Source organism: Tachypleus tridentatus, chromosome 4 (genome assembly GCF_004210375.1).
Source record: "Tachypleus tridentatus isolate NWPU-2018 chromosome 4, ASM421037v1, whole genome shotgun sequence".
Taxonomy (NCBI): Eukaryota; Metazoa; Arthropoda; class Merostomata; order Xiphosura; family Limulidae; genus Tachypleus; species Tachypleus tridentatus.
In genome coordinates, this window is record NC_134828.1 from 4,412,621 (window position 1) to 4,428,263 (window position 15,643).

Below are 15,643 nucleotides of genomic sequence, written 5' to 3' on the forward strand. Positions count from 1 at the left end.
TAAGAATATATCAAATTAACAGTTCTTATTTAGTAGTATCAAGTAATAAATCTGGGCCATAAAGCTACACATGAATAGTTTGCACGCTCAGATTTGTGGAATCCCATTTTTATGACACTTGCATTATGCATAATATCTTATCAAATTTGAATTTTAGTTTTTTATAAATCTTAAATATGTTGGGATAAAAATAAATTTTGGCAGGTCAGAAGACACAATACAGAAGTAGGGATAAAAATAGATATTGACAGGTCAGAAGACATAATACAGAAGTAGGGATAAAAATAAATATTGGCAGGTCAGAAGACACAATACAGAAGTAGGGATAAAAATAAATATTGGCAGGTCAGAAGATGCAATACAGAAGTAGGGATAAAAATAAGTATTGACAGGTCAGAAGACACAATACAGAAGTAGGGATAAAATTAAATATTGACAGATCAGAAGACACAATACAGAAGTAGGGATAAAAATAAATATTGACAGGTCAGAAGACACAATGCAGAAGTAGGGATAAAAATAAATATTGGCAGGTCAGAAGACACAATGCAGAAGTAGGGATAAAAATAAATATTGGCAGGTCAGAAGACACAATGCAGAAGTAGGGATAAAAATAAATATTGACAGGTCAGAAGACACAATGCAGAAGTAGGGATAAAAATAAATATTGACAGGTCAGAAGACACAATGCAGAAGTAGGGATAAAAATAAATATTGACAGGTCAGAAGACACAATGCAGATGTATGGATAAAAATAAATATTGGCAGGTCAGAAGATGCAATGCAGAAGTAGGGATAAAAATAAATATTGGCAGGTCAGAAGACACAATGCAGAAGTAGGGATAAAAATAAATATTGGCAGGTCAGAAGACACAATACAGAAAAAGGTGTTCATAGGATTCTGTTAATGAGTTTTGTCTATAATATTATTCTGAAAGTTAATGTCCCTTGTCAGAAATTAATAGTTAAAAACAAGGTGTTCGAATGTTATGACAATGAAAGATGTTCACACTCAAGAAATGCATACTTCATCTATTTAAAAACAATAACAAATTCATTAAAGAATGAATGTGGGACAGAGGATGGTCAGAGTGATAAGTGTGTAGAATCTCTTCCCTCTAAAGAAAGAAAAAAAATATATCCTGAAACTATGGCAGACTGCTGTGTGTATATAGAACTTCCATAATTTTGTCACTCCATTTGAAATGTGTGTGGTAACATTGCTCTTGAAATATCTATTATTTTGTAATTACTGCAGAATTATGGAGGGAAAACAAATAATATTTATATAAAAACATTTTTTTACTTTCCACCAGTTTAAAAAAAAAGTATGATTTAGATATGCAGTGGTTAAAGTATATTTCAAGATTTATTATTGGCTAGACACTTTTTATAACTTTAACTCATGTTTCAGTGAATGTTGTTGTGATTTACTGTGAAATTATACCCATTTGTATCTAAAACCTTTGTTGTTCCCCACATAATGGCTTTCCACATACACTTTGTAAACATGGCAGAATCCATTAACAGTTCTCTCAAAGACCTGAGATTATATTCATTTTTTTTCTCCTTCAGCATGTCTGCAGTGTTTAGATTTCCCTCTTCTGTTTGGAGACAGATTTTATATTTTTGTTTGCTCAGTGTGTAAAGGTGGACCAGAATTTATATCCAGATTAGCTTTAAAATGGTGAGAATAGTTTTTGTTTTATCTTTTAAATAAAGTTTGATGTGTAGTTGTTCCTTATAAACTAATAGTTGTTAAAAGTTAATCTAAATAAAGTTTGATGTGCAGGTGTTCCTTATAAACTAATAGTTGTTAAAAGTTAATCCAAATAAAGTTTGATGTATAGTTGTTCCTTATAAACTGATAGTTGTTAAATGTTAATCTATTGCCTACTAGAGAACATTAAGTAATAATGTCAACTCCTGTTATGGATTTTGGAAAGTTAGTGCAAGCATTATTATACAAGTTCTTTTTAGACAGTTGCTGCTGTATGTGTAATTAGTTTCTACCAATGATTGATATATGTTTATATTTTTACTAATGGAGCAAATTATTGGAAACAGATAGGATTACAACATTAAAAATAATTTGTGTATGTGTAATTATTATTTAAAAAACAGTGATTTGCCAGGAGTAAATTGTGGTTTTTACACTTTTTTCCAATGTGCTATTTGTATGACCTTGGAAGAAATAAAATTTATAGTTTGATTAAATGTAGAGATTTTAAGGAAGAAAAAGATTCAGATCCAGCATTTATAAACTAAAAACATAGATACACGTTATTTCATATGCACCAAATTATAAAACTTCATTGTCCATCATGGGCTTAATGGTAAGGTTAAGAGCTTATAACTTTTGAATTCTAAGTTTGATAACGTATGGTGAAAGTTCAAATAACATTGTATAGCTTAAGGCGCGTAACTGGTGTTAAGTTTAAAAACACTAAGCACTAGTGTTGTGTTGTAGTGTTTAATTGACATTTTATATATGTCTGTGTGTTTGTTTGCTCCATCATATTACAACAGAGCAGTTTAGGTTATTGAAAAGTAGCCTTGAAAATGTATTTTTGTGTCTATGTTCATGCCAGTTATATTCTGTTTTCAGTATGTTAGGCTTTGTGTTTAATCTTTAAAGTATTTCTTATACACTCCTTCTCTCACATGTAGGATAGATGTGGCTCACCTCATCATGTTCAACCTTACTATCCAAAACAACAAAAAATATTTTGATATTGACTCTTCCATCATCTCTTTCCTGAATTCTAATTGGTTGTTATTTCAACTTCAAGGAGAGGTTGGTGTGACACATTCCTGGTACTTTTGGTTTTTCATATTTAACATAAACTGATAAGAGACGCGTTCTACAGCAGTTAATATAAAGAGCATTGTGGTATTCAAACACATTTATTTTCACCAGATAAGTTACAAGTAATTTGTAATAAATAGCAGAATTTGGGGAAGTTTTAAACAGAGAATAAATCAAATTTGGACAACAAAGAGAAGTGTTTAAATAAACGTTTTAGTAAAATTTTGTCCTTTGACATTCAGCAGACCAATTTAGTTTCTGTTATTGCTGTAGTGATTTCTGGCTGTTGAAGCATAAAGGACTTCTTTAGTAGTGGCATTGTTACAATGTTTAACACTTGTTATGGACAGTTCAAGTCATGAAATTTTAGAGAATTATTACAACTTTATTATCAAAGTACATTAGTAAATTTGGCACTTAAAACATAGTTTATAATTTAGATTCTAATATGTTTTAATTTCTTAATTTAAAGAAAAGTATTTTAAAGCCAATTATAACTTTTTGTGTCAAAAGGAATGTTGCCTTGTTCTTTTGTTGATTAAAACCTACCAGACAATGTGTGCCATAAGGAATGTCATATCCTATTGTTCAGTGTATCTTATTACAGTTACCAGACAATGTGTGCCATAAGGAATATCATATCCTATTGTTCAGTGTATCTTATTACAGTTACCAGACAATGTGTGCCATAAGGAATATCATATCCTATTGTTCAGTGTATCTTATTACAGTTACCAGACAATGTGTGCCATAAGGAATGTCATATCCTATTGTTCAGTGTATCTTATTACAGTTACCAGACAATGTGTGCCATAAGGAATGTCATATCCTATTGTTCAGTGTATCTTATTACAGTTACCAGACAATGTGTGCCATAAGGAATGTCATATCCTATTGTTCAGTGTATCTTATTACAGTTACCAGACAATGTGTGCCATAAGGAATGTCATATCCTATTGTTCAGTGTATCTTATTACAGTTACCACACAATGTGTGCCATAAGGAATGTCATATCCTATTGTTCAGTGTATCTTATTACAGTTACCAGACAATGTGCCATAAGGAATATCATATCCTATTGTTCAGTGTATCTTATTACAGTTACCAGACAATGTGTGCCATAAGGAATATCATATCCTATTGTTCAGTGTATCTTATTACAGTTACCAGACAATGTGTGCCATAAGGAATGTCATATCCTATTGTTCAGTGTATCTTATTACAGTTACCAGACAATGTGTGCCATAAGGAATGTCATATCCTATTGTTCAGTGTATCTTATTACAGTTACCAGACAATGTGTGCCATAAGGAATGTCATATCCTATTGTTCAGTCTATCTTATTACAGTTACCAGACAATGTGTGCCATAAGGAATGTCATATCCTATTGTTCAGTGTATCTTATTACAGTTACCAGACAATGTGTGCCATAAGGAATGTCATATCCTATTGTTCAGTGTATCTTATTACAGTTACCAGACAATGTGTGCCATAAGGAATGTCATATCCTATTGTTCAGTGTATCTTATTACAGTTACCAGACAATGTGTGCCATAAGGAATGTCATATTCTATTGTTCAGTGTATCTTATTACAGTTACCAGACAATGTGTGCCATAAGGAATGTCATATCCTATTGTTCAGTGTATCTTATTACAGTTACCAGACAATGTGTGCCATAAGGAATGTCATATCCTATTGTTCAGTGTATCTTATTACAGTTACCAGACAATGTGTGCCATAAGGAATGTCATATCCTATTGTTCAGTGTATCTTATTACAGTTACCAGACAATGTGTGCCATAAGGAATGTCATATCCTATTGTTCAGTGTATCTTATTACAGTTACCAGACAATGTGTGCCATAAGGAATGTCATATCCTATTGTTCAGTGTATCTTATTACAGTTACCAGACAATGTGTGCCATAAGGAATGTCATATCCTATTGTTCAGTGTATCTTATTACAGTTACCAGACAATGTGTGCCATAAGGAATGTCATATCCTATTGTTCAGTGTATCTTATTACAGTTACCAGACAATGTGTGCCATAAGGAATATCATATCCTATTGTTCAGTGTATCTTATTACAGTTACCAGACAATGTGTGCCATAAGGAATATCATATCCTATTGTTCAGTGTATCTTATTACAGTTACCAGACAATGGTTGTAGTAAGAAATATCATATCCTATTGTTCAGTGTATCTTATTACAGTTACCAGACAATGTGTGCCATAAGGAATGTCATATCCTATTGTTCAGTGTATCTTATTACAGTTACCAGACAATGTCCATAAGTGTGTCATATCCTATTGTTCAGTGTATCTTATTACAGTTACCAGACAATGTGTGCCATAAGGAATATCATATCCTATTGTTCAGTGTATCTTATTACAGTTACCAGACAATGTGTGCCATAAGGAATGTCATATCCTATTGTTCAGTGTATCTTATTACAGTTACCAGACAATGTGTGCCATAAGGAATGTCATATCCTATTGTTCAGTGTATCTTATTACAGTTACCAGACAATGTGTGCCATAAGGAATATCATATCCTATTGTTCAGTGTATCTTATTACAGTTACCAGACAATGTGTGCCATAAGGAATATCATATCCTATTGTTCAGTGTATCTTATTACAGTTACCAGACAATGTGTGCCATAAGGAATATCATATCCTATTGTTCAGTGTATCTTATTACAGTTACCAGACAATGTGTGCCATAAGGAATATCATATCCTATTGTTCAGTGTATCTTATTACAGTTACCAGACAATGTGTGCCATAAGGAATATCATATCCTATTGTTCAGTGTATCTTATTACAGTTACCAGACAATGTGTGCCATAAGGAATATCATATCCTATTGTTCAGTGTATCTTATTACAGTTACCAGACAATGTGTGCCATAAGGAATATCATATCCTATTGTTCAGTGTATCTTATTACAGTTACCAGACAATGTGTGCCATAAGGAATATCATATCCTATTGTTCAGTGTATCTTATTACAGTTACCAGACAATGTGTGCCATAAGGAATGTCATATCCTATTGTTCAGTGTATCTTATTACAGTTACCAGACAATGTGTGCCATAAGGAATGTCATATCCTATTGTTCAGTGTATCTTATTACAGTTACCAGACAATGTGTGCCATAAGGAATGTCATATCCTATTGTTCAGTGTATCTTATTACAGTTACCAGACAATGTGTGCCATAAGGAATGTCATATCCTATTGTTCAGTGTATCTTATTACAGTTACCAGACAATGTGTGCCATAAGGAATGTCATATCCTATTGTTCAGTGTATCTTATTACAGTTACCAGACAATGTGTGCCATAAGGAATGTCATATCCTATTGTTCAGTGTATCTTATTACAGTTACCAGACAATGTGTGCCATAAGGAATGTCATATCCTATTGTTCAGTGTATCTTATTACAGTTACCAGACAATGTGTGCCATAAGGAATGTCATATCCTATTGTTCAGTGTATCTTATTACAGTTACCAGACAATGTGTGCCATAAGGAATGTCATATCCTATTGTTCAGTGTATCTTATTACAGTTACCAGACAATGTGTGCCATAAGGAATGTCATATCCTATTGTTCAGTGTATCTTATTACAGTTACCAGACAATGTGTGCCATAAGGAATGTCATATCCTATTGTTCAGTGTATCTTATTACAGTTACCAGACAATGTGTGCCATAAGGAATGTCATATCCTATTGTTCAGTGTATCTTATTACAGTTACCAGACAATGTGTGCCATAAGTTCAGTGTAATTACAGTCATATCCCTATTGTTCAGTGTATCTTATTACAGTTACCAGACAATGTGTGCCATAAGGAATATCATATCCTATTGTTCAGTGTATCTTATTACAGTTACCAGACAATGTGTGCCATAAGGAATATCATATCCTATTGTTCAGTGTATCTTATTACAGTTACCAGACAATGTGTGCCATAAGGAATATCATATCCTATTGTTCAGTGTATCTTATTACAGTTACCAGACAATGTGTGCCATAAGGAATGTCATATCCTATTGTTCAGTGTATCTTATTACAGTTACCAGACAATGTGTGCCATAAGGAATGTCATATCCTATTGTTCAGTGTATCTTATTACAGTTACCAGACAATGTGTGCCATAAGGAATGTCATATCCTATTGTTCAGTGTATCTTATTACAGTTACCAGACAATGTGTGCCATAAGGAATATCATATCCTATTGTTCAGTGTATCTTATTACAGTTACCAGACAATGTGTGCCATAAGGAATATCATATCCTATTGTTCAGTGTATCTTATTACAGTTACCAGACAATGTGTGCCATAAGGAATATCATATCCTATTGTTCAGTGTATCTTATTACAGTTACCAGACAATGTGTGCCATAAGGAATATCATATCCTATTGTTCAGTGTATCTTATTACAGTTACCAGACAATGTGTGCCATAAGGAATATCATATCCTATTGTTCAGTGTATCTTATTACAGTTACCAGACAATGTGTGCCATAAGGAATATCATATCCTATTGTTCAGTGTATCTTATTACAGTTACCAGACAATGTGTGCCATAAGGAATATCATATCCTATTGTTCAGTGTATCTTATTACAGTTACCAGACAATGTGTGCCATAAGGAATGTCATATCCTATTGTTCAGTGTATCTTATTACAGTTACCAGACAATGTGTGCCATAAGGAATGTCATATCCTATTGTTCAGTGTATCTTATTACAGTTACCAGACAATGTGTGCCATAAGGAATGTCATATCCTATTGTTCAGTGTATCTTATTACAGTTACCAGACAATGTGTGCCATAAGGAATGTCATATCCTATTGTTCAGTGTATCTTATTACAGTTACCAGACAATGTGTGCCATAAGGAATGTCATATCCTATTGTTCAGTGTATCTTATTACAGTTACCAGACAATGTGTGCCATAAGGAATGTCATATCCTATTGTTCAGTGTATCTTATTACAGTTACCAGACAATGTGTGCCATAAGGAATGTCATATCCTATTGTTCAGTGTATCTTATTACAGTTACCAGACAATGTGTGCCATAAGGAATGTCATATCCTATTGTTCAGTGTATCTTATTACAGTTACCAGACAATGTGTGCCATAAGGAATGTCATATCCTATTGTTCAGTGTATCTTATTACAGTTACCAGACAATGTGTGCCATAAGGAATGTCATATCCTATTGTTCAGTGTATCTTATTACAGTTACCAGACAATGTGTGCCATAAGGAATGTCATATCCTATTGTTCAGTGTATCTTATTACAGTTACCAGACAATGTGTGCCATAAGGAATGTCATATCCTATTGTTCAGTGTATCTTATTACAGTTACCAGACAATGTGTGCCATAAGGAATGTCATATCCTATTGTTCAGTGTATCTTATTACAGTTACCAGACAATGTGTGCCATAAGGAATGTCATATCCTATTGTTCAGTGTATCTTATTACAGTTACCAGACAATGTGTGCCATAAGGAATGTCATATCCTATTGTTCAGTGTATCTTATTACAGTTACCAGACAATGTGTGCCATAAGGAATGTCATATCCTATTGTTCAGTGTATCTTATTACAGTTACCAGACAATGTGTGCCATAAGGAATGTCATATCCTATTGTTCAGTGTATCTTATTACAGTTACCAGACAATGTGTGCCATAAGGAATGTCATATCCTATTGTTCAGTGTATCTTATTACAGTTACCAGACAATGTGTGCCATAAGGAATGTCATATCCTATTGTTCAGTGTATCTTATTACAGTTACCAGACAATGTGTGCCATAAGGAATGTCATATCCTATTGTTCAGTGTATCTTATTACAGTTACCAGACAATGTGTGCCATAAGGAATGTCATATCCTATTGTTCAGTGTATCTTATTACAGTTACCAGACAATGTGTGCCATAAGGAATGTCATATCCTATTGTTCAGTGTATCTTATTACAGTTACCAGACAATGTGTGCCATAAGGAATATCATATCCTATTGTTCAGTGTATCTTATTACAGTTACCAGACAATGTGTGCCATAAGGAATATCATATCCTATTGTTCAGTGTATCTTATTACAGTTACCAGACAATGTGTTGCCATAAGGAATATCATATCCCATTGTTCAGTGTATCTTATTACAGTTACCAGACAATGTGTGCCATAAGGAATATCATATCCTATTGTTCAGTGTATCTTATTACAGTTACCAGACAATGTGTGCCATAAGGAATGTCATATCCTATTGTTCAGTGTATCTTATTACAGTTACCAGACAATGTGTGCCATAAGGAATATCATATCCTATTGTTCAGTGTATCTTATTACAGTTACCAGACAATGTGTGCCATAAGGAATATCATATCCTATTGTTCAGTGTATCTTGTTACAGTTACCAGACAATGGTTGTAGTAAGAAATATCATATCCTATTGTTCAGTGTATCTTATTACAGTTACCAGACAATGTGTGCCATAAGGAATGTCATATCCTATTGTTCAGTGTATCTTATTACAGTTACCAGACAATGTCATATGTGTGTCATATCCTATTGTTCAGTGTATCTTATTACAGTTACCAGACAATGTGTGCCATAAGGAATATCATATCCTATTGTTCAGTGTATCTTATTACAGTTACCAGACAATGTGTGCCATAAGGAATGTCATATCCTATTGTTCAGTGTATCTTATTACAGTTACCAGACAATGTGTGCCATAAGGAATGTCATATCCTATTGTTCAGTGTATCTTATTACAGTTACCAGACAATGTGTGCCATAAGGAATGTCATATCCTATTGTTCAGTGTATCTTATTACAGTTACCAGACAATGTGTGCCATAAGGAATATCATATCCTATTGTTCAGTGTATCTTATTACAGTTACCAGACAATGTGTGCCATAAGGAATATCATATCCTGTTGTTCAGTGTATCTTATTACAGTTACTAGACAATGTGTGCCATAAGGAATATCATATCCTGTTGTTCAGTGTATCTTATTACAGTTACCAGACAATGTGTGCCATAAGGAATATCATATCCTATTGTTCAGTGTATCTTATTACAGTTACCAGACAATGTGTGCCATAAGGAATATCATATCCTATTTTTCAGTGTATCTTATTACAGTTACCAGACAATGTGTGCCATAAGGAATATCATATCCTATTGTTCAGTGTATCTTATTACAGTTACCAGACAATGTGTGCCATAAGGAATATCATATCCTATTTTTCAGTGTATCTTATTACAGTTACCAGACAATGTGTGCCATAAGGAATATCATATCCTATTGTTCAGTGTATCTTATTACAGTTACCAGACAATGTGTGCCATAAGGAATGTCATCCTATTGTTCAGTGTATCTTATTACAGTTACCAGACAATGTGTGCCATAAGGAATGTCATATCCTATTGTTCAGTGTATCTTATTACAGTTACCAGACAATGTGTGCCATAAGGAATGTCATATCCTATTGTTCAGTGTATCTTATTACAGTTACCAGACAATGTGTGCCATAAGGAATGTCATATCCTATTGTTCAGTGTATCTTATTACAGTTACCAGACAATGTGTGCTATAAGGAATGTCATATCCTATTGTTCAGTGTATCTTATTACAGTTACCAGACAATGTGTGCCATAAGGAATGTCATATCCTATTGTTCAGTGTATCTTATTACAGTTACCAGACAATGTGTGCCATAAGGAATGTCATATCCTATTGTTCAGTGTATCTTAGTACAGTTACCAGACAATGTGTGCCATAAGGAATGTCATATCCTATTGTTCAGTGTATCTTATTACAGTTACCAGACAATGTGTGCCATAAGGAATATCATATCCTATTGTTCAGTGTATCTTATTACAGTTACCAGACAATGTGTGCCATAAGGAATGTCATATCCTATTGTTCAGTGTATCTTATTACAGTTACCAGACAATGTGTGCTATAAGGAATGTCATATCCTATTGTTCAGTGTATCTTATTACAGTTACCAGACAATGTGTGCCATAAGGAATGTCATATCCTATTGTTCAGTGTATCTTATTACAGTTACCAGACAATGTGTGCCATAAGGAATATCATATCCTATTGTTCAGTGTATCTTATTACAGTTACCAGACAATGTGTGACATAAGGAATATCATATCCTATTGTTCAGTGTATCTTATTACAGTTACCAGACAATGTGTGCCATAAGGAATATCATATCCTATTGTTCAGTGTATCTTATTACAGTTACCAGAGAGTAGTTAATGAATTAGAAACTCAAACTTCACACTTTTACAAGCTATAATACAAAACAAGAACCTCTCATCTTGATTTGCTGAGATACCAATATATTTTACAAACCTTTGATGGTTGCCCCTCTCACTATTCCATTCTTTTGAAATCTTTCGTCTACTAATACTTACTTGTCTTAAATACATGTTTATAACAACATGAAGTGTACATTCCAAACTATGTAAATCTTACAGTCATTTGTAACTGGCTTCAATGGGAACTTGAATATGACTAGAAAATATGAAGAATACCTAATCTAGTAAGTTATTGCTCTGGGTAGATATGAGGTTTTTAACTCGTGTATAACTTATTCAGAAAGACAAATAAGTTACAGTGGTTTTATTTGTACCAGTATAGTAATTTGATGATTTTTTGTTTTGCTGAAATGCATCTATGAAATACCTCTCTTCTTGAGAGAATGAATGAAGCTTATGGTGAGCCTTAGCAAGTGTGACACACGAGTACAAATCCTAAGTACTAGAAATCATTGTTTTTGGTTATTTCCTGTTCTATGTTTCAAGAAAAGTAACTAAAGCTTAACATTCTCGCAATACAAACTCGGTCAGTTTGACTGACCATGTGACCTCTTTGTATTCATTTAAAAGTATCAATTTACATTTAACTTTCAATATAGTGTGTATATTTTCACAAGATTTAGCAGTCTCTTAAGTTAACATTGTAAGTCTTTCACATACAAAAAAATCATTTTTAGTGAAGTATTTTTAATAAATTAAAATAAAGATTTGTTTATGAACATATTGAGTATTTGTTTTGAATAGTTCATGTGTAAAGTAGTTTACATTTTAAGATTACAAATACTTCATCACACAAATCTCAAATTTTCTTTGTGTAATCCCTAAGACCTTTTAAATAATTTCAAATGCTTTTAATCAGTAAAACTTTGTATCTTATCTATTATTTTCTTTACCATAATTCTGAATGGGATTGGTCAATTTGACCAACTATGTAACTACCAAAAAAAATCAAAATTACTTTTTTTTTCCAGAAAGACTTCTTATTTTAACATGAAACTACGTTTTTAATCCTGAGTAGCTTTAATCTTGTAACAGTGTACATTTATTGGTAATTAAATTTATTGTTTTATTGCACATTGAACTGTGTGTGAGTACTATCTGCACCTTTATAAGTTGTAAATTACTCAGAGTGTGCAGCTCATGTTACACTATTGAATTACTTTACCCATGTGTTGCTTGTGTGTGTGCCTTTTGAAACATTATTATTATTTACTTTACTTAATCTAATCTTAACTAACCTAAAAATATCCCTGTTTTTACATTTTATTTACTTTTATAATAATAAATAAAGAATAAACAAAAGAAATGATGTATGTACCCAATCTTCTTCCTTCTTTCCATTAATTGTTAAGGACTTTTAAGCCTACTTTTTATTCTAATGGTAGTGATGCACAAAATAATACAACAAATAACACAAACTAATAACATGCACAAAGTAGGCCAATTCCCTTGCCTCTCAGTTTTTATGGCCTTATAACTGCAACAAGAGCAGTTACATATTCATTCAAACTACACATTAAGTTTCTCACTGGAAAGTTGCTTGTACTTTGATTTAAATCAACTATTAAATGTTCAAAACACAATGTTCTACATCATTTGATAGATGAAAACCTTGACTATCTATCGGTGATGTAATATGTAATTAAATGTAAGAGAGAACTATTAATACATCCTGAAATAGAGAATGTGACAGTTGGATGTAACAGGAGCAGTATGATTTTCTATCATTAACCAAACAAAAATTAAAGGCTATAAAAATTATGGTTTGTCTGACAATTCTATTTTGAGTAATTTAGGTTTAATTTCTAACTGATGGTGGTGGAAAAAATATAGAAAAGAAGGTCCTAAAGAAAATGTTATGTATGTCATATTATGAGAAATTCACGATTGTTTTTAATATTTTCTTACAGAATTAGGAACGTAAAACTTGTATATTATTAAAATGTGGACTATTAACTGAGATTTTATTCTGTACTAATTGGTATAACATTTAAAAAGGAATAGTTCAATAAAATGTTGAATGTAAGACATAAAAAGTTTGTCATGTGTAGTGAAGGATACCTGAGGTGAAACAGTAATAACATCTATGTATATTATTCATAAGTATTTACATACTTTGTATGTCTATACTGCTAAATTAACATCTATGTATATTCATAAGTATTTACATACTTTGTATGTCTATACTGCTAAATTCCAACCACCCCAGGAGACAAATCTTTTTTTCCACATCAATATTCTGGAACTTATTATCATCCAATGGACAGTGTTTCAAGCCCTAGGTTTATTTAAGGGGAAAGTCATCATTCCAACAATTCCACAATGTTCTCTTACATTTCCCATCAAGGGGGAAAATATTCTCTGAACCTTTTTGTTTTTGAATTTTGGATATTTTTTCAAGGCCCCCACTGTATCAGGCTTGACGTGTTTTGGGGTGATGAACTTCATAGCAGTTCACCTGTCTCTGCCCAACTGATTGGATGCTCCATCATGAGGTTTTCCAGTGGATTTGCTCTCAGTTTGAGACCCCCTATGATTGACACACTCAACAATCAATGAACTCTCAAGTACAGGTGTTTCAGTCCCTGGTACCTCATCCTAAGGCTTTGGCAATAGATGCATTCAATCAGTATTGTATGGGATTGCACTTCTATTTTTTTTCCGATTTTGCTTTTTATCCAGGGTTCCAGCTATGATTAAGACCTACTACTTATTTGCTGTTGGTAGTTCCAGACTGACCAGTTCAACCATGTTTTCCTCTTCTACAGTATCTTCAAGAGTGTCCACCTCTGCAACTTCCTCTTTGGTCATCTCTGTTGAAGCAACCTTGATCTGACTGTCTACCTTCTCAAAATTCGTGTATGCAAGTTATTCAGTTCGTCGCATGGAATTGGGGTTTAACTACTAAAGTTGCTTTGTACTTGTCTCACTCTGTCCGTAGACTTATAATGACCATTTATTAATGAGATGCTTCTCACCAGTATTTATATTGAACCCTCCTCACCTAAAAGTGCCCACCATTTTCTTTTTTTTTGACAAAGGCCTAGTTTCCTACACTGGTACTTTATATAAGGCAGTTTTATCAATTACTTTTGTTTTTCTAAACATCAGGATCTAGCCTTCACAGGTCAATTAGAATTCTTTGTCCCAAACAGCCTTTTTAGTTTCCCAACTGGGATATTAAGGTGGTATTACATGCTTTGTTTTTATGTCCATTCAAGCCTTTAGCTTCATGTACCATGTGTCACCCTTCCCTTAGAATGTATTTTTTATACCTGTTGGCATGTGGATGTCCTAGTTTGGGTTTTTTGCATTACAAGTACACAGGATTCTTTATCACTCCACCTATGTCTCTCTGTACCCTGATAGGTGCTTTCTTCCTAAGACAACTAGAGGAGGGTATGAACCCTTCCTCACCAATTCATTTGCCAGCTATTACTTTTGCACCTTTATTACACTTTTATAACTGCTCTAACTTGGATCATTTGTTCTGTCCTGTCAAAGTCCTTGAGTGCTGTGTGACTCGAACTACGAGGAATTAGAAGTACATTTTTTATTTATTGTGAATCTTCAGTTTTTTGAGATTTATCTCCGATTACTTTGCTGATATGGTTTCACAAGTTCATCCATATTGCATATTCTGGACTTTCAGGTGAGGAAATTTCTCAGAGTCGTATTTTCATTATGTTCTCATTTCTGGCGTTAGCTCTTCTGGAAGATATTGTGAGGGTTGCTATGTGGACTGGCTTTAGCTCTTCTGGAAGATATTGTGAGGGTTGCTATGTGGATTTCTACAAACACTTTTTTCTCACATTATTTACACAATCTGGCAATTTATTCTTCTGGGAATTTTTGACTACCTCCTACGATTGTTTTGACCACATCTGCTAGATTATATGGAACGGTGAGTATTTGTTCTTCTCTTGTATTTTACATTTCAGGTTTCCTCCTCTCTTTTTTTAGTTGAATCCCATTCTAACTAGTGTTCTCCAGACAGATTTTACCTCTCCCTGCCAATCATCAGATTGAATAAATTAGTGTCAAACTTTTGCTTTTCAAACTTCAGAGACCTTAATTCACCTATTGCACTATTTTCATCACTCAGAACTCCCCAGTATGTATTAACCCTCAGATTATACTAATGAGGCTTTGAAGTACTTGTCCAGTCACTGGGGTGGTGGACAGAGGCTCCTCCTTCAAAGTGTTTGAGTGATTTCCTCTACTTGTGGAGAAGAGGGCAGAGTTGAGGGACCTCCTACTTGGGTCCTTGGATGTTTTTCCCCAGGTGTCTGTAGGAATGACACCAGTTTACGCAGGAGTCTACTCGTGTCTGTAGGAATGACACCAGTTTACACAGGAGTCTACTCATGTCTAGGAATGACACCAGTTTACGCAGGAGTCTACTCGTATACTGATTCAGATTCAACAGCTAGGGTGTATGTGATCTTTCTTTTAATCA

The 15,643-nt window shown here is 33.5% G+C and overlaps 1 protein-coding gene across 1 annotated transcript in view; it reads left to right on the plus strand.

Annotated features, from left to right (window-relative positions):
- Window positions 1-15,643, plus strand: part of LOC143250002 (metal-response element-binding transcription factor 2-like) — a 56,287-nt gene that overhangs the window by 28,238 nt on the left and 12,406 nt on the right. The window contains exons 6-7 of the mRNA XM_076500638.1: window positions 1,576-1,687; window positions 2,671-2,797. Coding sequence (XP_076356753.1) covers window positions 1,576-1,687; window positions 2,671-2,797 — 239 coding nt within the window. The remainder of the gene's footprint in view (window positions 1-1,575; window positions 1,688-2,670; window positions 2,798-15,643) is intronic.